The 27964-nt window shown below is 37.8% G+C and overlaps 1 protein-coding gene across 13 annotated transcripts in view; it reads right to left on the bottom strand.

The window, feature by feature from the left end:
• Positions 1-27964, bottom strand: part of OSBPL9 (oxysterol binding protein like 9) — a 169386-nt gene that overhangs the window by 69841 nt on the left and 71581 nt on the right. For 10 of the 13 annotated variants that reach the window (XM_069591381.1, XM_069591272.1, XM_069591280.1 and 7 more), the window contains one exon: positions 10609-10685. Coding sequence is in view for 5 of the 13 variants with exons in the window: in XM_069591272.1 (XP_069447373.1) it covers positions 10609-10685 (77 nt within the window). In the remaining 8 variants the exon portion in view is untranslated. Of the gene's footprint in view, positions 1-10608; positions 10686-22661; positions 22840-27964 lie in introns of those variants that run through there. The other 3 variants (XM_069591375.1, XM_069591334.1, XM_069591408.1) reach the window with 3 other exon arrangements.

Genomic DNA, 27964 nt, shown 5'->3' with positions numbered 1-27964 from the left:
ATAAAGAGAAGGCAGTAAAATATAAGTTCTAAAAGATTTCCATAAAACCACAATTAAAATAAATTTCTGGCACTTAAAGGAACAATCTTTAGTATCTATAAAACTGGACCATTTGATTTTAGTTGTTTCCCAAGAGTTCAAGATAAGATGGGCCGCCACTATTACAACAAAATTTATTATTAAAAAACGAATCCTTGAATCCTAAATTCCAATTTAGGAGCCAGAAATTCCTCTACCCTCAGTAACAGTAACAATGTTGGCAACATTCCTTAGAGGAATTTTCCTTTGTTGTAGGAGCCCCAAGTATTTGGCTACCTCTATATACCATTTTACCTGTGGAAAAAGTGACACACCTATATTGCAATCATTTCCTTTGGGAAACAAAGGGCTTCAAGGGAGAAAAACAAAATAAATGTATTTTTCTACACAACACAAAAATAAAATCTAATGAGGCCAAGGGAAATGACGCAGTGATAGTTACTATGTTTATGTAGTCAGTATTATATACTAAGAAATTGAAATATATGTTCCAAAAGCTAATCTTCAGTAAAACAGCTTAACACTCAAGAAAAATACACAAGGGCTTCCCTGGTGGCTAGTGGTAAAGAATCCGCCAACAATGCAGGAGACGTGGGTTTGACCCCTGGTCCAGGAGGATCCCAGAGGCCACAGAACTTAGCCCATGTGCCACAGTTACTAAGCCTGCACTCTAGAGCCACAACTACTGAAGCCCGTACACTCTAGAGCCAGTGCTCCATAATAAGAGAAGCCACCACAATGAAAAGCCTGAACACCGCAACTAGAAAGCAGCCCCCAAGTGTTGCAACTAGAGAAAAGCCTGTGCAGCAATGAAGACCAGCACAGTCAAAAATAATAAATAACAAATTTAAAAAATATTTTAAAAAAGAAAAATACTCAGGAGATTTCTACTAATCTTAACTACCCAACTAGACACATAGCTATTATAGAAAAGAGGGTAGACTCAAGCTAACTAATACTAATAATTAGTTCAACTACTATCCTAAATTGCATCTTAAATACTAAATTTATGGTTATCTATAATAAAACTTTGGCATGTATGTAATTATCATACCAAAGTATCTAGGTTTGAAAAAATGCTTCAGAATGGTTCTATTGTTTTTCTGGCCTCAATAACGAATTGCAATCTGAATTCTATCACAACTCTTTTATGTATAATGATGTTTTACTTACAGATTCAATAGCGTTTCTGGTGAGATTTCTACCAGCCCTCACTATTCCCCTCAGCCATATTCTTATGGATATCATGTCCTTTTTCTCTACAGGCTTGAGATCAAAGCCAATATATAGTGAACAAATAGGAAAGGTCAAAAATTAAAAGATTACAAGTCAGTAGCAATGAAATTTCAATTTGATAACCACCTAAGATACAGTCTACAGTGGCCTACAGAAACTTACACAGACAAGGACAAGTATACCCAATTTCATGACTCAAATTATAATCACAGAAACCATTCAGTATAAAAATTTTTTAAATATTAACTCATTTACAGTATAGAAACCAAAAACTTAAAGATCTATGAACAGTTAAAATTGTTAAGTCACTCAGTCGTGTCCAACTCTTTGTCACCCCACGAACTGTAGCCCACCAGGTTCCTCTGTCCACTAAATTCTCCAAGCAAGAATATTGAAGTGGGTAGCCATTCCCTTTTCCAGGAGATCTTCCTGACCCAGGGATCAAACCCAGGTCTCCTGCATTGCAGGGATTCTTTACCACTGAGCCACCAGGAAACCTATAAAGGTCTATACTATTCAAATATCTACATTAGTGTATTCAAATTGGGGTCTAAACAAGTCTCTGTATCTCAATCTTCTGTGTTTTAGTTTCTGATAACCTATAAAAGTTAGTACAACCACACAGTGAATCAGCAGTAACAACATCAGATTCAAGTGCTAACAAGTTACTTCCTTGCCCAAGTTGTTTATCATCAAGTTGGTACCAAAAACTATCATTTGCCATAGAAGAGCCTTGACCATGAAAATGACATATGTGTGAAGTCAAAGTCAAAGACCTCATGATACATGCTGTGCAAATGAAGGTTTTCCAGTAGTCAGAACACAAAAATGTGGAGAGATTACAGTTATCACATTCCACACAATAGTGTATGCATGCCAAACTGAAAAAGAATCTATTCCTTACAGTATCATATTCATATTCAAAGTAGTGAACCACTTTAAGCAAGGCAGTATCATTCAGCACATTAACTTAAAGTTAATTTAGATTTTATTGCTTTGTGTTTTATTTGCATTTAACTTGCAATTTTCATTTAAATGTATGGTTAGTTCTGTAAGATTTTAAACTTAATAAGTTGATATATAGATTTATGTTTGCCCACATTAAATAACACTATGATATTTTACTTTAAACACTGGAGGTTCAAGAGTTTTTTCTTGCAAAAGTTGTTTTTTTTTTAAATGGGTCCATTTACTCAAGTAAAACTTTTATAACTGTATGATATCCAGACCTGTTGCTATAATTCATAATATATTACATAAATTAGGATAGATACTACAAAACATACAGGATATAACATCCTAAATCTTATTCCGTGATCAATCATTTGCTTAGGAATCTCTCAGCATTTAGTCGGTGCTAAAGCTTACAAGGGTAAATAAAGAATTGAAATGTTTGCTTTCATTAATTAGTGTCATCAGATATCTACTAAATGCCTCTTAAGAAGCTTAGCAGCCCCTCCAGCCTCTCTCAAGGAGTGAAGTTTGCTGCAAATACATGAAAAGATACCATAACCTATATACAAGTTTAGAGTAACTATTGGAAATTCAACATAGGAGTCAAAAGCAGAGAGGCTTCAGTTGTCTTCTTCCATCCTCAGACTACCCTAATTGTAATTCACAGTTACCCACAAAACAACAGGAACAATACTAAAAGAAAAGAACAAAGGAAAGATAGAAGGAAAGGGGGAAGCTACAAGGGATCCTCCAGATGAATTTTCATTAATCAGAATGGAAGGAAAAACAGAATAAACATTTATGAAAACCTTCTATCTGAAAAGTAATAATATGCTGGAGATACAATAATACCTTAGCACAACTACTTTATTAAGGTTTTATATATACCTTTAAGGAGAAGGGAAAAGCTACTCACTCCAGTATTCTGGCCTGGAGAATTCATATAGTCTATGGGTCACAAAGAGTCTGACACAATTGAGCGACTTTCACTTTCTAAAGATCAGGTAGTTTAAAAGAGGTTTAAAAGACAGATGACACAGAATGGAACCAGGAATGATTTCTGCGTAGAGCATCAAGTACATGCAGGGACAGGCAGTAGAAATTTAGGGTGGGATATAATCGAACAGACAATGAAATCCCTTAAAAAGAATTTTCATTTCATTCTACAGGCAAATGCAAACCACTAAAGGTTTCTCACGGTTAGGGAGGCCTTAAGATCGTTAATTGCAGATGTTCAGTTCACAGGATGAAGAAAGGAATAGATTCAGGAATATTAGGAGGGCACTAGAAACAGAGTTAGTCAGATGTAAGAAAAATGATAGTCAACGTGAGCACAGGAGTGTAAGTAATTCTATTAAAAAGACAGGAGGGGGAAAAAAAGAAGAAAAGAAGTTCCCAGGCTTGGCAACTTAGACGTTATTACCTGAAAAAACCTCAACTTTCAAACCTCAACGGATCAGATTATAATGAGGATATTAAGAAACAGAAAAAATGAATAAAGAGATGGATTTGAGGAGAAAAGAGCTGATAAGACACTTTTAGCCTTGTTGAGGTTGAATTTCGGAAGATATCTACCAGGCAAAATCCATGAGGAAAGAATTGAGGACTTAAACGAGAAGCTAAATAGCAAAAGAGATATAAAGATGAGGGGAAGGAAGACAGTCATCTACACAGAAGTTTTAACTGAATTCATGGAAATAGTGGGGACTGCTGGAGGGTAAATAAGGTCATAGTCTAAAGGAAATATCATGTAGTCAAGATTATGGGGGTATTATTAACTTGAGGAAAGACTGAGAATATTTTTTGCTTTGAAATATGCAAAGCATAGAAAGAAAAAATAGGTGCAGTCACATAACTATTGAAGAAGTAGTGAGATCTTTTCTATAAAGAAGGGGGTAGAGTATATTAGATACTGAACACTAATTTTAAAAAGACTCATGGTGGGAATTTAATTGGCAATCAAAAAGAAATCAATAAGAACATAAATATTTATAGAAATTTGATTAAAGTTAGCCAAAATTTAAAGTGACAGATAAAGCCACCTTGATTTTGTGACCTCCAAATAGAAACAGAAAAATATAACAGCTGGGGGTACTGGGGAATAGAAATCAGAATGTCATCAGTTCAGTTCAGTTTAGTCACTCAGTTGTGTTCGACTCTTTGTGACCCCATGTACTACAGCATGACAGGCCTCCCTGCCCATCACCAACTCCTGGAGTTTACTCAAACTCATGTCCATTCACTAGGTGATGCCATCCAACCATCTCATCCTCTGTCATCCCCTTCTCCTGCCCTCAATCTTTCAGAGCATCAGGGTCTATTCAAACGGGTCAGTTCTTCACATCAGGTGGCCAAATTATTGGAGTTTCAGCTTCTACATCAGTCCTTCCAATGAATATTCAGGACTGATTTCCCTTAGGATGGACTGGTTGGATCTCCTGGCAGTCCAAGGGACTCTCAAGAGTCTTCTCAAACACCACAGTTCAATAGCATCAATTCTTCAGTGCTCAGCTTTCTTTACAGTCCAACTCTCACATCCACACATGACTAATGGAAAAACCATAGCTTTGACTAGACGGACCTTTGTTGGCAAAGTAATGTCTCTGCTTTTTAATATGCTGTCTAGGTTGGTCGTAACTTTTCTTCCAAGGAGTAAGTGTCTTTTAATTTCATGGCTGCAGGCACCATCTGCAGTGATTTTGGAGGACCCCAAAATAAAATGTCACTGTTTCCATTGTTTCCCCCACTATTTGCCATGAAGTGATGGGACCAGATGCCATGATCTTCGTTTTCTGAATGTTGAGCTTTAAGCCTACTTTTTCACTCTCCACTTTCACTTTCATCAAGAAGCTCTTTAGTTCTTCTTCCCTTTTCTGCCATAAGGGTGGGGTCATCTGCATATCTGAGGTTATTGATATTTCTCCCGGCAATCTTGATTCCACCTTATGTTTCATTCAGCCCAGCATTTCTCAAGATGTACTCCGCATATAATTTAAATAAGCAGGGTGACAATATACAACCTTGACGTACTCCTTTTCCTGTTTGGAATCAGTCCATGTCCTGTTGCTTCCTGACCTACATACAGATTTCTCAGGAGGCAGGTCAGGTGGTCTGGTATTCCCATCTCTTTCAGAATTTTCCACAGTTTATTGTGATCTACACAGTCAAAGGCTTTGGCATAGTCAATAAAGCAGAAATAGATGTTTTTCTGGAATTCTCTTGCTTTATCGATGATCCAATGGATGTTGGCAATTTGATCTCTGGTTCCTCTGCCTTTTTTAAATATAGCTTGAACATCTGGAATTTCATGGTTCACATACTGTTGAAGCTTGGCTTGGAGAATTTTGAGCATTTGTTTGCTAGCATGTAAGATGAGTGCAATTTGAACATTCTTTGGCATTGCCTTTCTTTGGGATTAGAACGAAAATTGACCTGTTCCAGTCCTATGGCCACCGCCGAGTTTTCCAAATTTGCTGGCATATTGAGTGCAGCACTTTCACAACATCATCTTTTAGGATTTGAAGATAGCTCAGTTGGAATTCCATCACCTCCACTAGCTTTGTTTGTGGTGATGTTTCCTAAGGCCCACTTGACTTCACGTTCCAGGATGTCTGGCTCTAGGTGAATGATCACACAGTCATAATTATCTGGGTCATGAAGATCTTTTTTGTATACTTCTGTGTATTCTTGCTACCTCTTCTTAATATCTTCTGCTTCTGTTAGGTCCATACCATTTCTGTTCTTTATTGTGCCCCTCTTTGCATGAAATGTTCCCTTGATATCTCTAATTTCCTTGAAGAGATCTCTAGTGTTTCCCATTCTGTTGTTTTCCTCTATTTCTTTTCATTGATCACTGAGGAAGCCTTTCTTATCTCTCCTTGGTATTCTTTGGAACTCTGCATTCAAATTGGTATGTCTTTCCTTTTTGCCTTTGCCTTTCGCTTCTCTTCTTTTCACAGCTATTTTAACAATGCAAAATATCCAGGGACAAGAAATTTTAAGGGTGATACCAAAATCTATGTTGAAGAAACAGACCATTATATCTACACTGGGGAGTGAGATAAGCAAAACTAGGAAAGTGTGAAATGGCCAGGAAAAATGGAGAAGTAGAGCTCAGACCAAAATGAGAGAAGAAAAGTCCAGAAGAAGTAAAGAGCTAGAAGTGGATGAAGTAAGAAAACTGTGGTCAAATAGAAAACACTTTTAAATTCAGTAGTTGGAGATAGTGAAGCTTTTAGTAATGACAAGGCCACAGCAGTATAATTTAATGGCTAGAGATAAAGTTCACCGAGAAAGGAAGACATGTAAATACCTTCTCCAACACCCATTTGGATGAGCACTTCATGAGTACCTACTCATGGAGGTGTAACAATATGTTAGACATCTCAGAGAATGTGATACATAGCAATTTAAAAGCAGTCTATGCATCATGTGTTTATTCATTAATCCCTTCATCAGTTCTTTCTTTAATTAACACTTATCAAGCACCACTTAGAATGCCAGGTACTGGGGGTAGGAATGGTAAAAGTAGCTGTAGCTTTAGCCCTACATTCTTTCCTTATGGATTTTGACAGTTGGATGTCTCCCTGAAATTCAACCTTGGCAAGACTAAAATTGGTTTATCAGCTCTTTCTCCTCAAACCCATGTCTTTATCCAGTTTTTCTATTTCTGTTAATGACAGCATTATAGTCTGAGCTCTTGAAGTTTGGAAGTTTAGTATTAGTAATGGCTTAAAATTTGTTATTGTTTTTTAGTCACTAAGTTGTATCCAACTTTTTTATAGCCCCATGAACTGTAGCCCACGAGGTTCCTCTGTCCATGGGATTTCCCAAGCAAGAATGCTGGAGTGGGTTGCCATTTCCTTCTTCAAGGGATCTTCCTGACCCAGAGATTGAACCTGCATTTGTTATATTGGCTGATGGATTCTTCACCACTGAGCCATGTGGGAAGTTTTTTTGTTTTTGGTTTATTACCAAGTTCTTAATATAGCCAGGCATTATTTCAATAAATTTTTTGTATTTAACTCATTTAATCATCAAATCAGCCCTGAAGAATAGGTACTTTTATCATCCTCTTTTTATAGATGAGGACACTGGAACTCAGAGTGATGTCAAGAGTAAGTGGTGGCACTGGGACACAAACCAAGTCATTATGGCTCCAGAGTCAAGTCTTTCACCACAGAGTCAAGTCTTTCACCACACTTCACCATCTTTTGAAGGAATCTCTTTACCTTTTTTGCCAGTCAAATTAACATTTAATTACATATCTCTAAATGTCCTATTTCCTACGTGTATTAACTTTAGAAAAATATATATAAATAACTTATTAGATTCATGTATTTTAAAATATCAAAACTATCAGTATTTAAGACTCCCCAAAGTTACCCCTTTCATTTTGTTATTCCAAAAGACATGTAAGCTCTCTTCTTAGTAAAAGCTCATGTATTCCAAAATTGGATAAAAGTAGGTACCTTAAGGAGTCTGCATCCTATCTGATGAGGTGGGACTTATATATACTTAAAGGATAACAAGAAGAATATTATAAGAACTCAGTAAACTGTGCAACAAGTATGGCATTCAATGGAAAGAGATCACTGAGTTTGGGGGCTGAGGGAGGAGGGGTTGGTTGGGAGAGGCTCCACAGGAAGAGGTCAGTTCTGAACTGGACTTTGAAGAAAGAGGCAGAACACAAAGGCAGAGTGGAGGCAGATGGTATTACAGGCAGACAGAATATCACATATAGGAATGTAGAGATCAGAAATGAAAAGATGGGTTCAGAAGAAACCAAGGAAGCAGCAGCACTTTAGTAGATTTATGTAGGGGCAGCACTCTAGTAGGTTTATAGAAATGTCTGGAAGAAAATGAATTACACAGAGACTTGATTATCAGTCTAACCAACTGTGGAGGGACTATTATCTGCCACTTACAGTCTAATCTGATTCCTAAAATACTTATCTTCTTATTGGATTACAAATTTCCTAAAACGACGCTAGTCATTTATACAACTGCCTAAATTGAAAACTCAGATGACCAATATATCTACTACTGTGGGCAGGAGTACTTTAGAAGAAATGGAGTAGCTATCATAGTCAACAAAAGTCCGAAATGAAATACTTGGATGCAATCTCAAAAACGACAGAATAATCTCTGTTTGTTTCCAAGCCAAACCATTCAATATCACAGTAATCCAAGTCTATGCCCCAACCAGTAACGCTGAAGAAGCTAAAGTTGAATGTTCTATGAAGACCTACAAGACCTTTTAGAACTAACACCAAAAAAAGATGTCCTTTTCATTATAGGGGACTGGAATGCAAAAGTAGGAAGTCAAGAAACACCTGGAGTAACAGGCAAATTTGGCCTTGGAGGACAGAATGAAGCAGTGCAAAGGCTAACAGAGTTTTGCCAAGAGAACACACTGGTCATAGCAAACACCCTCTTCCAGCAACACAACAGAAGACTCTACACATGGACATCAACAGATGGTCAGTACCCAAATCAGACTGGACTGCAAGATCCAACCAGTCCATCCTAAAGGAAATCAGTCCTGGGTGTTCATTCAAAGGTCTGATGTTGAAGCTGAAACTCCAATACTTTGGCCACCTGAGGTGAAGAATTGACTCATTTGAAAAGACCCTTTGCTGGGAAAGATTGAGCGCAGGAGGAGAAGGGGATGACAGGATGAGATAGTTGGATGGCACCACCGACTCAATGGACATGAGTTTGGGTGAACTCTGGGTGAACTCAGGGAGGCCTGGCATGCCGCAGTTCATGGGTTCACAGAGTCGGACACGACTGAGGACTGAACTGAACTGAATTTGAAAAGAAATGTATGAAGGAATTCATAGAATTTCTTCATAGTACACCCAAGCCAGATGTGCTTATAAAGTTGCTTTTAAAAAGTACAGCTCCCTCACAGGGTATCTTTAGAGATCTCTGATTTCAACTCCATTTTCTTACAGTTTCTTCATAGCCTCACATATTATTTTAAATCATCTATCTGAACAACTTTCACAGTGATGGGGAGTTCACTGTCCTGTAGGACCTGGGATGTCCTACACTAACCTGTCTAAGCAAGCCAATTCCTGGTATGTGCATGATGCTTAACTTGCTTCTGTCGTGTCCAACTCTTTGCAACCCCATGGACTGTAGCCCTCCATACTCCTCTGTCCATGGGATTCTCTAGGCAAGAATACTGGAGTGGACTGCTGTGCCCTCCTCTAGGGGATCTTCCCAACCCAGGGTCACATCCATGTCTCTTATATCTCCTCCATTGGCAGGCGGGTTCTTTACCACCAGCACCCCCCTGGTAAGCCCCCATTCCTGATATAGGACAAATTAAGTAGACAAAGGATTGCAAAACCTCAGTTTTCTATGATTCAGTCCTGTAAATCCAAATAATCAAAACAAAATCCTCTCTATATACCACATTATAAGCTCTTTCAACAGAGAACACACACAGAAAACTATCTTTAGTATGGTAGATTAAACATTTGTTTTTTTTGGTCACCTAGCATCTTTTTTCCCCCATTCTAACTCTGCCTGGGGACAGGGAGGACCACCTTCTCCCCTAACTGCTACATGTTTCTGATGTAGCAGGTAAATCCTATTACCAAGAGGTGTAACATGTGACTATGAAATTATGACTGGTTGATATGAAATTATGAAATTGGACTAGGAAAGTGACGGAAGCTAAGGTTATCAGCACTAATACTCTTAATCCAGAAAGAACAACGGCCTCCTATGGATCTGGAGTTCCACCAACGGGAGGCTGAAATTGCTGCTTCCATTTTACTACCACAAAGGGAGAATCTATCTAAAAATGAAGTCAACCCAGAATAACTAAGACCGAGAAACAGAGATGGGGATCTGGGTCCTCATGACATTATTTAAATGCCTACTTCAAACCACACCCAAGTTAGATGTGTTTTTTCCTTAAACCAAGTTTGGATTTTTTCTTTCACTTTCATCCCTAAGAGTACTATCAACAACAGTAACTGCCAAATCCTACAAAAAGAAAAGTATGTCAACTTCTCAGCACTTTATCTATTATCATGCATTATTATATAATTTGGCTGTAATAATAACCAACTATACATATTAAATTTAAAAAATGAGCCTGGCATGTTTTAATTTTAACACAGCATTTCACTTTCAACATTGCCTTGTACTGTTTTGTTTCCAGACAAAAATCAGTATTTTAAGCATAAGGAAATGACTGTAACTTTATATATATTATAACCCTGTAAAGGCAAAAATAAACAACTCAGAAATTAAAAGTTTTCATTACATCCTATTAGCTATTTAAAAACAAAAACAAAAAACAGAAAACAAACAAAAAAAACCTAGTAAACTATCCAGAAGCCATGTAAAGATTCTTACTTGAAGCTGAAGAGTATGTCGAAGAATAGTTTCTTCTAAGGCATGGATCCACTTCTCTCGCTCATCAGCATCACGAGCTGGAATAAAAGTTTATAAAAAGCAAAACCTTAATATCTACAATATAGCTCCATAACTGGAAGCAACATTTTTAAATCATGATGCTAAATAGAAAAACGTTTTGGTTGTGCCATTTCCTTAACAGGTTTTATCTTTCTATTCTTCTCAAATATGCAACCTAATTGCAGCAGTTTATAACAAAGAGAATAAATATGTTCAACAATTGCAGGCTACCTTCCCACTGGGAATAATTAGAAAAGTTAAAATAATTAAAAATGACTGTTTTGAAAGCACCAGAAAATAGCAGGATAGTAAAGAATTAACAGGCCAAAATCTAGGAAAAGACAAACATCCAGCCTGGTGTTTAGGGCCACTGTCCTCCTAGAGGCATTGTACATTTCAAAAGAGGAGTTGTAGGCTGAGCAACTTCTTAAAAGACTTGTTATTACGTATGAGCAGGGGACATATGGGGACTCCATGTACTTTCTGCTCAATTTTTCTGGGAACCTAAAACTACTCTAAAAACATCTGTTGGAAAATAAAAAGTCTTGTCAGGCCAAAAATTAAGAGCAAGGCCGACCAACAGTGGTGGCTCTGGCAAACAGCTCAGGTTTTGACTGGAACCTCAAGGGGCTGCACCTTGAGATTAAGAATAAAACAGGGACTTCCCTGGCAGTCCAGTGGTTAAGACTTCACCTTCCAATGCCAAGGTGTGTGGGTTTAACCCCTGGTTAGAGAGCTAAGATCCCACATGCCTGGAGACTAAAAAACCAAAACATAAAACAGAAGCAATATTGTAACAAATTCGATACAGACTTTAAACACGGTCCACATCAAAAAAAAAAAAAAAAAAAAGACTAAAACAGAATTAAAACAGTTGCTCAGTCATATGGATCATCCAGAAAAATCTTGATGCCTGAAATAAATTAAAACTACCCCAAGTTGTTACTGACTCTAAGCATCCAGCTAGCAAAAGCAAATGAATATATTTTCTGTAGAAAGATAACCTCATATCAGCTTCCAAATTATTTTTATAAACAATTTTTAAAGACAATGACTAGCACATAAGCAAAGATAACCAAAGATATACAAGGAGACAAAACCACACATAAATGAGAAATCAAATGATAGAAACAGATCAAAAAGAGCTCCAGATATGTGAACAAACAGTCCCACAACCAAAAGAAATTATGTTTTAATTCACTCGATAACAGACTGGAAACTGACAGAGCCTTAGAAACTATTTTATAAATTATATGGGTTCTTTAAATAATTAAATCTAAATTCTAAAATTAAAAAAACATAGTAAGCAACATTAAGAACTCAATGAATGAGTCTGACAGCAGATTAAATCAGCTGAAGAGACAATGAAAGAACTGGAGGAGAGACCAGAAGAAACTCATCAGAACAAAAGACAAGTCAAAGAGAGAAAACATAGACGAAAGGGAGAGCAACACAGACAGTGCTGCTGCTGCTGCTAAGTCACTTCAGTCGTGTCTGACTCTGTGCGACCCCATAGACGACAGCCCACCAGGCTCCCCCATCCCTGGGATTCTCCAGGCAAGAACACTGGAGTGGGTTGCCACACAGTAAGAGGGTGTAACATGCATGTGATTGAAATACCAAAAGAAGACAAAAAGAGAGAAGGGACTAGAAGCACTATCTGATGAAGAATTTTTCACAACAAGATGAAAGATATTAAGCCACAGATTTCAGAAGCCCAGGCTTCCCTGGTGGCTCAGAGAGTAAAAGAATCTGCCTGTAATGTAGGAGACCCAGGTTTGATCCCTAGATGGAGAAGATTCTCTGGAGAAGGGAATGGCAACCCACTCCAGTATTCTTGCCTGGAGAATTCCATGGACAGAAGAGCCTGGAGGGCTACAGGGTCACAAAGAGTCAGACACGACTGAGTGACTAACACACACAAGAATTCTAAGCAGGCTGAATCAAAGAAAATCCACAGCTAGACCCATCCCAGCCAAAATTTACTACAAACCAAAGACAAGGGAAATATTTTTAAAATAGCTGGGGGTGAGATCTAGACAGTTTTGTAACTATTAGGTGATGTCACAGAAAAAGTGTACTTTTGGTAGATCAAAAATATTCTATATTAAAATAATTGAAAAGTCATCCCATTAAGGAAACTCCAGACCCAGAAAGTTTTACCAGAGCACTCTGTCAGACATTTATGAAGAAAGAATGCCAATCAAACACAAAATATTTCAGAGAAAAGAAAAAAAAGAATACTCTCCAACTCTTTCAAGGTCAGAATAACTTTGATATTAACCTGACAAGACTATCATAAGAGAAAAATATTTAAGGCAACTCTAACGCAAAAAGGATAAGCAAAAATTCTTTATAAAACTTAATATGTCAAATTGAAGTTGAGTTTACTCCAGAAATACAAGGCTGGTTGAGTATGGAAAAAAATCAAGCAACATCAAACAAGATAAAAATACATATGAATAAAGTTAATCACTGTAGCATTGTTTATAATTACAAAATACTGTAAAACAACCTAAATGCTCAGGTAGAGGAAGATGGTTGAATAAACCATGGAGTACAATGAAAGTGTAAAAAAGAGAACAAGGAAGATCACTTTTGAGTGATTTGGAGTGATTTTTCAGATATATTATTCAATGAAAAGAAATAAAGAAAGAAGGGGATATAAGAAAATATACTCACATCTGTTTATTTGTGCAAAATAAATACAAGGAGGATGAACTGTAAACTAATGAGATTGGTTACCTACAAAGCACAGTGGGAAAGGATGGAAATCAGGAGAAAGAGGACTGAGTTAGTAGGGGTTCAAAGGTAACAATACTTCTCTGAATTTATCATTTTGTATATACTCAGACTCTTTAAAGCCACAGTAATATTTCACATTTTCCCTCCAGATAAATAATTTAAATCAACCAGGATGGGGAGAGGGAACCCAAATTACAATGTAATTCTGTGTATGTGCTCAGTCATGTCCAACTCTTTGGGACTTCATGGACAATAGCCTGCCAGGCTCCTCTGTCCATGGGATTATTCAGGCAAGAATACTGGAGTGGGTTGCAATTTTCCTCTCCAGGGGATCTCTCCAACCCAGGGATTCAGCCCAGGTCTCCTGCATCTCCTGTACTGGCTGGCAGATTCTTTACCACTGAGCTACCTGGGAAAATATAATAATGAATAAGACAATCACACTGAAGGGTACAAGGAAGAAAAAAGAAAAGATTAAGCCCAACTAACTTTGAAAACAGTATTCTGACTGGATAATGCAAGGCTAAACCAAAACAGAACCATACACAAATAGTGTACAAAAACTGCACAAGTACTATAAATCTGGTTTTCACAGGAGTGTAGTTGGGCAATTCTGTAACTACAAACAAGTGAATATATTGTAGATAATGCCAACCCCAGTTTCTCAGTGTCTGAGGGAAAAAAAAATTACAAATGAGGAAAGTGAGAAGGATAGAATGAGCCATATGGTATTAAGAATAGAAAAGGAAGTATCACTATGAACTCAGGGTTCTAGAAAGGGAGACAGAAAGACAGAAAGTGCATGAAAAAGAACAGGGGCATGTCAAAAGGAAAAAGGAGCCAAACTGAAGGAGTTCCAAAAACCAAAGCCTAAAGAATGTGAGTAGTGTAATAACTGATAATATTGAATTATAATCCAAAGAATAAAATAAATATCTAAGAGTACACTATGGACATAAATTACTTGAATAAATAGATGGGGAAGAAGGCACAATTCTTTCTTCAAAAGAGTTACAATTCATAAGTACAGCAGGAATGAAAGAAATGTTTAAATCACCTGTAGACAAATACAACAGTCATAATTACTGAAGGCAAGACTGGCCAATGGCATACTAATAGCTAAAAACAGCGGGCAAAAGTTTGCGGAGAAAGAGGATATTAGCAGAGTCTCAAAGTATCTCTCCCAATATACCTATTAACTATGAAGGAAAAATCAGTAATTTTATAGTGGACAAGTCTAGCAGACACCACTTTAATCCAGTGATCAAGATTAGTATCACCAGTAACAAATTTTTTGATATCATATACTACTCTCTCAATACAACCCACTGAGAAGGAAACAGCAGCACTTCTGTAGTATTCTTGCCAAAAACACATAATCTCACTCTAATCATGAGAAAACAACAGATAAACCCAAACTGAGAGGCATTCTACAAAATAACTAAAACTCACCAAAAATGTCAAAGTCATGAAAGACAAGAGGAGTAAGGAACTGTCATAACTAAAGGCAATGTGGGATCTGAGACTGAACCCTGGAACAGAAAGGGGGCATTAAAAGCGGAAAATCATGTGCTCTGTGCTTTAGTTAAAAGTATTGTACCAAATGGATTGTACAAATCCATGGTACCAAATGGATTCAGCTCAGGACATCAGAGTCTGAACAGGACAAGGAGGGCATATATCAAACCAAGGAACAACCTGGCATGGGGTATCAAAGCCAGCAGGATGAAGGGGAAAATTACACAGTGGAAAAGTCCAGCATGGGGAGTCAGAGCCCAGGATGGAGTCCACTCTGGGCAGGGGGATTGGGTCAGGCTGGTACAAGTGGAATGAGGGTGACATCCACACAACGAAGTGGGTGATGATGGGAAACTAACTGCATACAGAGGGATTGATCAAATGAGTAAATATAACAAGGATAAAGGGTTTCTGCTTGTTGGATAGTTACAAAAATGGTAAGGGAGAAAACCAGAATGATTTCTGCAATGTTAGGCTGGAAATACAGGTATCATTATGAACTAATAGTTTTTAACACTTATGTAAATAAATACATATGGAAATATGTACATGAATACACATTTATGTACACGTGTATATAACATTCATATGTTTCCTGGCTCTGAGAGGACCTGGGCACCATGACAGCCAACAGCAATAAGTACACCTAGCATCAGGTACTGATTTCTAAATATCTTTCTCCATTACAAGGAACTAGGGCTCCTTGGAAAAATGGTTGATACCAGGACTGGGACAGGGAAGATAGAAAACTGGCCTGGAATATCTTTTTTGCGCCTGAAAGTTAAAGAAGAAAATACTCAGAGACTGATAGGAACATGTCAACAGAACACAGAACTCAGCTTAAAAAAATCCTACTGGCCAAATTAAGGACAATTTGAGCATTAAAATAATGATAGTAAAGAATTATAATCCACTGAGTAAAACAGGAAACCATGAGTTAGCACTGATACATATAAATTGAAGGTTTGCTCAGAAATGGGATTTTGCATAGCTTCAAAATACCCCCAACAAAATATCAAGAAAGGAAAAGATAAAATACCACCTAAATCATGTGATCAAAGTAAATGTCATTAGTTATGGGACAAACTGAAATCCTGTGAAAAGAACAAAGAATCACTTCTGTGATCTTCAGGTCAGATATATATAATCTGCATCATGAAGAAACATTAGGAGAAAACAGAGGAACATTCTACAAAATAATTAGCCTCTAATCTTTTAAAGTGTCAAAGTCATAAAACTCAAGGAAAGACTGAGTAGCTGTTGCAGACTAAAGGAGACTATAAAATGTGACAACTAAATGCAAATTGTGATTCAGAACCAGATCCTCCTGCTATAAAGGACATTATTGGAACAACTGGAAAAACCTGAATAGACTCTAAGGAGCAGATGGTTTTAATGCATTGATGTTAATTTCCTGATTTTAATGGCTGCATAGTGTGTTTACAAGAAAATGTCCTTGTTTGCAGGAAATAAATATATAATAAAAAAACATTCAGGGGCAATGGGACTTCTAGTTAACAACAACCTTCAAACAGTTTTGGGAGGGCAAAGTTCTTCGTACTGTATTTGCAACTTTCTTGTAAATGCAAGATTATTTGAAATTCTTAAAAACTATACTTTAAAAACATTATTATGATAAAGAAGACATAAATAAATGGAAAAACCATTATATGAATTGGAAAACTCAATACCGTAACAATATTCACATGGATCTATAGATTAAATGCAATGCAAATTAAAATTCCAAAGGCATTTTAGTAAATCAGTCAAACTGATTCTAAAATATAAATCAGGGAACTCCCTGGTGGGCCAGTGCTTAGGATTCTGTGCTTCCACTGCAGGGGAATGAGTTCAGTCCCTGGATGGGGAACCAAAGATCCTGCAAGCTGCCTGACTCGGCCAAAAAAAACAAAAGGAAAATAGTACAAAAGATAAAGAATAGCAAAGTCCTTCTTGAAAAGACAGAAGCATTTTAGAGGGTTTAGTCTATTACATATAAAGTCTTATAAAGCTATAATAATTAAGAAAATATGATACAGGAACAAGGATAAATAATAAACCAATGAAGCAAAACATAGCCCAGAAACAGACCCACTCATAAATACAGACACTTCGTTAGTGATAAGTATGGCTGTGAAGAGCGATAAGGAACAATCTTTCAATAAATGGTGCTAGGATAATACGGGTGGAAAAAAAAATGAAACCTCAACCTACCTTATACTACGCACAAAAGTAAAATCCAGGTGATTTCTTAATTCTTAAATGTGAAAGAAAAACAACACATCTTCCAGAAGGTAAAACAGGAGAATATCATCTTAACTTTGGGATAGGAAAAAAACTTCTTAGGGTATAAAACTTTGGAGAAGGCAGTGGTAACCCACTCCAGTACTCTTGCCTGGAAAATCCCATGGATGGAGGAGCCTGGTAGGCTGGAGTCCATGGGGTCGTGAAGAGTTGGACACCACTAAGCGACTTCACTTTCACGGACTGGAGAAGGCAATGGTAACCCACTCCAATATTCTTGCCTGGAGAATCCCAGGGACGGGGGAACCTGGTGGGCTGCCGTCTATGGGGTCGCACAGAGTCGGACATGACTGAAGCGACTTAGCAGCAGCAGGGTACAAAACTTAAACAAGATATAAAGACAACAACGGATAAATCTAACTACCCTGAAAGTAGCACTGAAATATATACATTACCATAAGTAAAAGAGATACCTAGTGGGAAGTTGCTGTTTAACACAGGAAGCTCAACTGGTGCTCTGTGACAACCTAGAGGGGTGGTTTGGGATGGGCAGTGGGAGGGAGATTCAAGAAGGAGGGGACATATGTATTATTATGGCTGACTGACGTCATTGTATGGTAGAAACCAACACAACATTGTAAAGCAATTATCCTCCAATTTAAAAAAAAAATCAAAACACAAACTTAACAACTTGAGTTCATCAAAACACACCACTTAAAGAATATGGTAAACCACTGTGACATATGAAGTTAAAGAACATGGACTTCAGAGCCAGAACATCCCATTCAACTCTGAACTTTGTTGTCTATTAACCATATGACTTTCAACAAGTTACTTAACCTTTCTAAGCCTCAGTGTTCTTATCTATAGAAGGAGGACAATAATGGTATCTATCTTATAAGATTATTACAAAGGTAACATGAGTTAGTCCAAATATAACACTTGGACAGGTAAATGGTATAATTATTATTATCATTACTGTTGAGCATTTATTATGACTTATCCCTGACCCCAAGGAACTCAAAAATCTAGTAAGACAGATTTGTATTTAGTTGCATAAATACATGGCTTATGTCACCACCATGTCTGACAAATCCCATGGGCAGAGGAGCCTGGCGGGCTGCAGTCCTTGGGGTCACAAGAGCTGCACAGGACCTACTGATTAAATAACAACGACATCACCACTAAAGGGTGTAAATGAAAAATCAGGGAAGACCTCCTTAAGGAGTTTAGATCTCAAAGAATAAGAATCAGTTTGTGAAGCAGAGAAAGATAAGGATATCCTGAAAGTGGAAAGACATTAACAAAAGACACTGAAACATGAAAAGAGCACAAATTAGAAAACTGGTTTCAGTGTGTGTAGAACAGTGGGCTGATGGGCGAGGAGGAAATGGCAAAAGTTTAGGATCCTATCCCAAGGAGTGTGAATGGACTTTATGACAACGGGAAGCCCCTGAAGAGTTTCAAGCATGAGAGTGACATGGCCTAATTTGTATGTTTAAAATATCAATCTGGGGCAAAAATAGAGGTGGTATGCCAGTCAGGAAGTGGTTGTGAGGGTGAGGCCTGAACTGAGAAATGTCTGGGACATGACAGTAAGTGTCATTCTTACAGCCATCAGGGCACTAAGTAGCAAGCACCTTTAAACCTGCCACATCCTCACAATCCCCAGATTCCTCCTTGCTACAGTCCCTCTCTCTAGCCTTTCTTTCCATCTCTACTGACAACATGCTTGTTCAAGCACTCATATAGTCTCATGCCTGTAAACAAAACATCATCACAAAAGATGTACATGTGCTAACCTCTGTTAGGGTCAATGCAGTCTGCACACCTCATGCATATTTGAGCTTACATTTCAAGGCTGTTTCCATCAAAAACCTCAACATTCTCTAATACCATACTGAATTTACCTAACCTTCCTGAGAAACAGTAAAGGCCCTCCACATCTTTTATTTCATGCCTTTTTCATATGACCCAAACCATCTTCTCATAGGCCCCTAAACACTCTAAATGAATTATTTTCCTGTTCATGGCATACATTCCCCCTCCTTGAATCTTAACGCTGACTCTACCTTCCTTCCCATCTCTAAGCCCCATGTGCCTCAGAACAAGTTCTACTTCTCCTTTTGACATGCCCCCATTCTTTTTCATTCTCTATCTCTCTGAAACCATGAGTTCATACTGATACCTCCAATTCTAGTCTAACACCACATGGCTTACAGGTTTACTGGCACAAAGACAGACCAATGAAACAGAGGAGAGGCCAAAATGATTTTTGACAAGGGTGCCAAGACTATACAGTGGGGAAAAGACAGTCTTTTCGATAAATGCTACTGGGGAAAGTGGATATCCACAATTCAAAAGAATGAAGGTGGACTCTTAACATCCAAAATCTGGCTGAAAATGTATTTATTTGTATTTATTTATGGCCATGCTGTGCATCTTGCAGGCTATTAGTTCCCTGACCAGAGACTGAACCTGGGCCCATAGCAGTGACAGCATGGAGTCCTAACTGCTGAACTGCCAGGGAATTCCCCAAAAATGTTTTAAAGAATCATATGTGAGCCCTAAAACTATTAAACTCCTAGAAGAAAACACATGGGGAAATCTTTAGAACACTGGAATTGGCAAGGATTTGTTCAATATGATATCAAAAGCATAAGCAACGAAATTTAAAAATAGACAAACAGAACCATAATAGAACCCCCTCTATCCACAGTTTTGCTTTCCAGAGTTTCAGTTACCCCTCCAGTTAACCAGATGCTAAAATATTAAATGGAAATAAACAATTTATAAGTTTTAAACTGTGTATCATTCTGAGGAACATGATGAAATCTCACATCATCCTGCTTTGTCCTGTCCAGGATCCCCAACCATTAACATAATGTGCTCCTTACAGGCAACAATCAATATTGTCATGGCTCCATGATCCACACTAAGCAGATGATCCTCCTTCCAATGCATCATTGCGTCAATGGTGGCTTAATAATACTTCACAAGGCCTACATCATTCACCTCACTTCATCTCATCACTAGTCATTTTATCATCTCACATCATACAATAAGATACTTTGAAAGAAGTCACATTCACATAACTTTACTATAGTATACTACAATTGTCTTATGCTACTGTTAGTTATTGTTAATCTCTTACTATGGCTAATGCATAAATTATACCTAATCATAGGTATGTATGTATAGAAAAAAACATTAAGTATATATAGAGTTCAGTACTAGGTGCAGTTTCAGGCATCCACTGGGTGCCTTGGAATATATCCCTGTGATAAAGGGGGGACTAATATACAACAAACTTAAAATTTTCTGTGCATCAAAGGAAACAATCAACAGAGAAAAGGCAACCTACAGAATAGAGGGAAATAACTGTAAATTGTGTATAGGATAGGAGTTAATATCCCAGATACATGAAGGACTTCTACAACTCAACAACAACAACAAAATTTTTAAATGGGCAAAGAATAACTCTCAAACAAGAAAAAGAAATAAAAAGCACCCAGATTGGAAGGGAAGAGGCAAAACTGTCTTTACATGCAAATGACATGATACCATACACAGAAAATTCTATAAAGACTCCACACAAAAACTATTAGAACTGATAAACGAATTCAACAAGGTAGCAGGATATCATATTAACTTGCAGAAATCTGTTGCATTTATTTACACTATCAGTGAAGTATCAGAAAGGGAAAGTTTAAAAAAAAAATCCCTTTTAAAATCCCATCAGAAAGATAAAATGGTTAGGTACAAAATATGACCAAGGAAGTAAAAGATTTAGATGCTGAGAACTATAAAATATTGATAAAGGAAACTGAAAATGATTCAAAGAAATGGAAAGACTTCCCATGCTCTTGGATTATAAGAATTAGTATTGTTAATATGGTCATACTGCTCAGAGCATTCTACAGATTTAATGTGATGCCTACCAAACTACTCATGACATCTTTCACAGAACTAGAACAAACAATCTACAAATAATCTTAAAATTCATATGGAGCCATAAAAGACCCCAAGTTGCCAAATCAACCCTGAGGAAAAAGAACAAAGCTGGAGACACAACCCTACCAGACTTCAGACAACACTACAAAGTTACTTATCAAAACAGCATGGTTGGGGGGATAAAAACAGATAAATCGATCAACAGAACGGAATAGAGAACCAAGAAATAAACCCACACACCTACAGTCCATTAATCTTCAAAAAATGAGGCAAGAATATACAATGGAAAAAAACTGTCTCTTCAGCATGTGGGGTTGGGATAACTAGACAACCATATGTAAATCAATGAAGTTAGAATACACCCTCAAACCATACACAAAAATAAACTCTAAATGGCTAAAGTAAAAGTGAAAGTCACTCAGCCATGTCCAACTCTTTGCCACCAGGCCAGAATACTGGAGTGGGTAACCTTTCCCTTCTCTAGGGGAATCTTCCCAATCCAGGAATTGAACTGGGGTCTCCTGCATCACAGGAGGATTCTTTACCAACTGAGCAATGAGGGGAGCTAAATGGCTAAAGACTTAAATATAAGAAAAGACACCATAAAACTCCTAGAAGAGAACATAAGCAAAACATTCTCTGACATAAATTGTATCAATTAAAAAAAAAAATCTGACTCCCAAGGCAATAGAAATAAAAGCAAAAATAAATAAATGGGACCTAATCAAACAAAAGCTTTTGCAGAGCAAACAAAAAGACAGCCTACAGAATGGGAGAAAATACTTGCAAATGATGTAACCCACAAGGGCTTAATTTTCAAAATATACAGACAGCTCATAACTAGACCACATAACGTTGTTGTGAGGTTTAAATGAGATAATTAATCCATACAATATTTACCACAGTACCTAACATAAACTTAAACATCAATATGGTAAACTCACAGATAAAGAGAACAGATTTGTTGTTGCCAAGGGTGAGGCAGAGTGGAGGAGGAAAGGATTGGGAATTTGGGATAAGCAGATGCAACTATTATACATAGGATGGATAAACAATAAAATCCTATGGTGTAGCACAGGGAACTATATGCAACATTCTGTGATAAATGATAACAAAGGAGAATATATATATATATATATATATATATATATATGTATGTATGTATAACTGAATCACCTGGCTATATAGCAGAAATTAACACAACACTACATATCAACTATACTTCAATAAAGTTTAAAAATATATGCTATTCTTATCACACACAGCCTTAAGAGAAAACAAGTTCTAATAATAATCTAATAAATGATTAGTTACAGAAAATGAGTTAGGAGGAGATTATTGGTAACTTCTAATTCCCAATGCCTGGCTTATATAGAAACAATATATGGTACACAGAAAGAGAAACAGTATTCATCCAGTAAGTAAAATACTTCTATTTACAGGATTTTTAACTACATATCTATTCACATTTCCTCCATTATGTGCATTTAAAATACATTTTTAGACAAGTTTCCAAAACTCTGATACCTTACCATTCCTGATCCACTATTTAGGAATCTGTCCTCCTTGCCGTATTTTCTTCTCTATGAATAAACTACTGCTTGTTTGCAGAAGGAAGTGGTTATTTCCCTGTTTTGTAACTGAAGTAAAAAGAAGAAATAGCCTCTATAATCAGGAAGCTCTCTTTTTCTCTGAAAGTTGTTGTGAAATGAAAACATTACACAAAAATCATATTTACAAGATCAAGTGCTGAGACACTCCTCAAATATCTACTGAGCCCCATTACGTATCAGGTACTATCTTGGCGTTACAGGCAAAGATAGTGTTAGTCATTCAGTCGTGTCTGACTCTTTACAATCCCATGAACTGTATAGCCCACCTTCCAAGCAAGAATACTGGAGTGGGTTGCCATTCCCTTTTCCAGGGGGATCTTCCCAACCCAGGAATCAAACCTGGGTCTCCAGCATTGCAGGCAGATTCTGTACTGTCTGAGTCACTAGGTCTCCCACATGGCAAGTGGATTCTTTACTGTCTCAGCCACCAGGGAAGCCCATGAATACTGGAGTGAGTAGCCTATCCCTCCTCCAGGGAATCGTCCTGACCCAGGAATTGAACTGGGGTCTCCTGTGTTGCAGGCAGATTCTTTACCAGCTGTGCTACAGGAAAGCACAGGCAAAGATAAAACAATCCATAATTTCAAGCAACTTAGTCTCTTGCAAAGTACAACCATTTGGTTGAATAGTGTATTGTTTAGTGAAGTAAGTATCTCCACCCATTCTAATACATGCTTATTAGCATCCTAGTCATTCTTGTGAGCTACATTAAAATGTAACCTTCTCCCTATATGTTGCTCATGATGAAGGGATTTGCTCTTTCCTTCTTTAAATTTATTCAAATGTTCCCACACTCAGGCAGTATATGAATATATGTTATACTAGTCACTGTCTTAGGCATTAGGGGCACAATTTTGAGTTTACAGATCTAGTCCAGCAATAATCAGATCCAAATCTACCTTTTCTATCTTACTTCCAAATACACTCCTCCACAAACCAGTACATTTCAGTTACACCGTACTTGCTGTACTCACAGTTCTCAACTTTTGCTCAAGTTGTTCCTTCCACTGAAATACCAAAGACTTGCCTCTATCTGTGTAAATAATACAAGCTAACTCTACTGAGCACTTAATTTGTGTGAGCACTGTATGACACCTTCGTCTAAACGCATATTAACTAATTAAATCCTCACAACAACTACATGAGATAGGTATTATTATTATCCTTATTTTCCAGAATAGAGAAATAGAAAAGTTTGGTATTTTGCAATGGTATACCACCAAGAAGGACTTTCCTGGTGGCTCAGCTGGTAAAGAATCTGCCTACAATGTAGGAGACCTGGGTTCAATCCCTGGGTTGGGAAGATCCCCCTGGAGAAGGGAACAACTACTCACTCCAGAATTCTGGCCTGCAGAATTCCACAGACTGTACAGTCCATGGGGTCACAAAGAGCGACGCAACTGAGCGACTTTCACATACCACCAAGAAAGGAGACAGCAAAAATGAAGTCTCTAGGTTTCAAATAACCCTGCTGCTGCTGCCACTAAGTCTAGCTCTGTTAAATAAGCCTCACTCCATCCCCTTCTTACTAGACAAAGTCCTCCTCAAAAGATAACAATATAAACTTTTCTGCCTTGGAAATAGTGTATGAAATAGAAAAAACAAGAGCTCAAAACTCTAATCAGAAAACCTGGATTCATGTTGCAATGTCACTAATTTTGTCTGACCTCAGGAGGGCAGTACTTAATAACTGAGATATATATACACACAAATTTCAAGAAGGGGTTTTAACATCACCAACCAGCTCAAAGGTCTATGAAGAAAAGCGGATAAAATAAGATATATGATAACGTTTAGGGTACAAGGTATCCTTAGGGCAAAACTCTTTTCATGACAACATTAAAATGCTATCTGTGTTTTTCACTATGTTGACATTTGCAACAATGGTGCAAGAGCAATGGTGGTGAAACTCAATATATCAGCACCAGTGGAGCCCACGGGATCGAACTAAACTTGTCGTCATTATATTCTTCACCACCATGAACCAGAAAAAAACAAGAACCCCCGTTTTCCATGAAAATGTCTGGCATATGGGCATTTATACAGTCCACAAATACTATCTGAGAAGTTATGAGTGAGCAAAACAGACTTGAACTCTGGATTCTAAACTTTTAGCCTAGCAAACACTGGGTTAATAAGAGGAAAGCAAAAAAGAGCGAACGGGGGAACACATCAATTAGAGAAACACTACACCAGTCAATACACAATTATAATTACCTCTTAAGACAGTCTTGCCTCATCCTGTGGATCTTAGCTACTACTGATTAAGCTACTACTAGCTTAATCTTATGGAGAAGGAAATGGCAACCCACTCCAGTGTTCTTGCCTGGAGAATCCCAGGGACAGAGGAGCCTGGTAGGCTGCCGTCTATGGGGTCACACAGAGTCGGACACAACTGGAGTGACTTAGCAGCAGCAGCGGCAGCTTAATCTTATGGAGAAGGAAATGGCAAGCCACTCCAGTGTTCTTGCCTGGAGAATCCCAGGGACGGGGGAGCCTGGTGGGCTGCCGTCTCTGGGGTCACATGGAGTCGGACACGACTGAAGTGACTTAGCAGCAGCAGCAGCAGGAGCAGTGTATATATGTCCCAATCTCCCAATTCACCCCACCACCAACCACCCTGGTATTCATGTGTCTCTTCTCCTTGTCTATGTCTCTATTTGCACCCTGCAAATAGGTTCATCTATACCATTTTCCTAGATCCCATATATATGATACCTATTTTCTTAATTCTCAAAAACCTACATGTCCTTAGCAACTGAATGATACTCATAATTACCAGACAAATAATAATCTATCATTTTCTCAAATGATACTTCCTCCATGAGGTGTACGTTAAAACTTGACTTCCCAATCAAGCATTTCCTATTCCCATATCTTGCTGTACCTTTTATTTTCATTGTACTTATCATTTCTTTTATATATGTGTGTGTATGTGTGTGTGTATATATATATATACACATATTTACATATATATATGTTTATATATATTTATGTATGCTTATTATTTATTATCCGTCTATCACAGAAATATAAGCTCCACAAAGGCTGGGGTCTTGATTCATTTCATTTATTTATGTATCCCAAGCCCCTAGAATTATGCCAGGCGAACAAGTGTTCAATAAATATTTGTTGAATGAGGAATGATGATTGCACTATTCAGTGTATGGTTTACCTAATGTTTTATATTTGGAATCTAAAAATAGGTTGGATTTCCTAAGAAATCATTATTTTTGCTTAGCATCCTTAAAGCTGCTCCCTCAAAGATTTATGAACAGTTTTAGCTGAAGTCTCCAAACTGCTGAATAAAACACAACCAAATATTTACAAAAGTGTTCTCCCCCACAACTTCTGCTTTGACTATCTGAAGCAATACTGCGCTTCTCCTGGACAGAGTCAGCATTGCACTGGGCAACTGGATATCTGATTCAGTCAAAGTAGACAGTTAAAATGGATTATTTTCAATTCATTCTACAACCAGAGGCTTCCAAGTCAAGTTATTCCCAGTAAATAAAAATCTTCACTGTATGTAAATATAGCCTAAGAATTTTAGCTACTGCAGAAGATGTGTCCTAACTACTTCAACTCCAGGTTTTGGTAAAGGGGTCACTATTCCTTAATCATAAATTTAAGAAAAATTAAGATTTGAGTTTTCAATCTTTAAGACTTACAATACTGGAGGAGAAAAGCTGTGGCAGAAGAGAAACAAAAACAGATTCCAAGCCTGAGAAAGGCCTGATGCACCACTGCTGGCTCCGAGGTACAGGGGTTCATATGCAAGAACCAGGGAGAGCCTTCTAGGAGTTAAAGGCACCCCCAGCTGACAGCCAGCAAGGAAATGGAACCTCAGTCCTATAATGATAAGGAACAAGATTCTGCCAACAACTTGAATGAGCATGGAACCTGATTCTTCCCAGAGTCTGCCAATAAGAGTCCAGTTAGCACTTTGATTTTAAACTTGTTAGACCTGGAACAGAGACATCGGCAGAGCTGGAGGAACCAGTCCCTACCTATAAAACTGACAGATAATAAATCTGTGTTGTTTTAAGCCACACACACACACACAAAAGACAATACTAAGGAGGGAAGGAAAAAAAAATGTTAGAAATAGGTTGGTTTTAGAGACCTCACCCAGACATCAATAAGGACGGAGATTTGGCAGAAAAAAGACCAGAAAAGAAGGAGAGAAGCAAACTGAAGAGGATCCATACAGAAACTGAAAGAAGTGATAAAGACCTGGACTATGTAAGTGACTTAGGAAATAGAAAAAGGGGAGAATCCAATGGCCGTCGTTACTCAAGTGATAATGTGGTAGATGTAGATGTAGAGAAAGAGAAGTCTTCGAATTTGGCTAACTGGGTAAATGAAAGTGCTATTCCACAACATAGAGAATACAGAAAGAGAAACAGTTTGGGAATGGTGGGTTGTAAAATATTATTTTGGGTTTGAAGAGACCTAGAGTCAATGAATCCTGAAATTCGGTAAACCTGATCTTCTGAAAAATCTTATTAAGCTTTACTGAATTCATTCATTTTTATTGTTAGTAATACATATTGCTAGAAAATACTCCCTCTCCAGGAGAAGCCAAAAAGTAGAGTACATCTTTAATGCATTCTGGGGAAGAGAAGGGAGAGAGGGATCAGTTCAGTTCAGTTGCTCAGTCATGTCCGACTCTTTGTGACCCCATGGACTGCAGCATGCCAGGCCTCCCTGTCCATCACCAACTCCAGGAGTTTACTCAAACTCATATCCATTGAGTCAGTGATGCCATCCAACCATCTCATCCTCTGTCATCCCCTTCTCCTCCTGCCCTCAATCTTTCCCGGCATCAGGGTCTTTTCAAATGAGTCAGCTCTTTGCATCAGGTGGCCAAAGTATTGGAGTTTCATCTTCAACATTGGTCCTTCCAATGAATATTCAGGACTGATTTCCTTTAGGATGGACTGATTGGATATCCTGGCAGTCCGAGGGACTCTCAAGAGTCTTCTCCAATGCCACAGTTCAAAAGCAGCAATTCTTTGGTGCTCAACTTTCTTTATTGGAGAAGGAAATGGCAACCCACTCCAGCATTCTTGCCTAGAGAGTCCTGTGGACGGAGGAGCCTGGTGGGCTGCAGTCTATGGGGTCGCACAGAGTCGGACACGACTGAAGTGACTTAGCAGCAGCAGCTTTCTTTATGGTCCAACTCTCACATCCATACATGACTACTGGAAAAACCATAG

The sequence above is a fragment of the Ovis canadensis genome, chromosome 1 (assembly GCF_042477335.2).
Source record: "Ovis canadensis isolate MfBH-ARS-UI-01 breed Bighorn chromosome 1, ARS-UI_OviCan_v2, whole genome shotgun sequence".
In the NCBI taxonomy this organism is placed as follows: domain Eukaryota; kingdom Metazoa; phylum Chordata; class Mammalia; order Artiodactyla; family Bovidae; genus Ovis; species Ovis canadensis.
The sequence above is the reverse complement of the archived record's forward strand: the minus strand, read 5'-3'. Positions and strand labels throughout refer to the sequence as shown.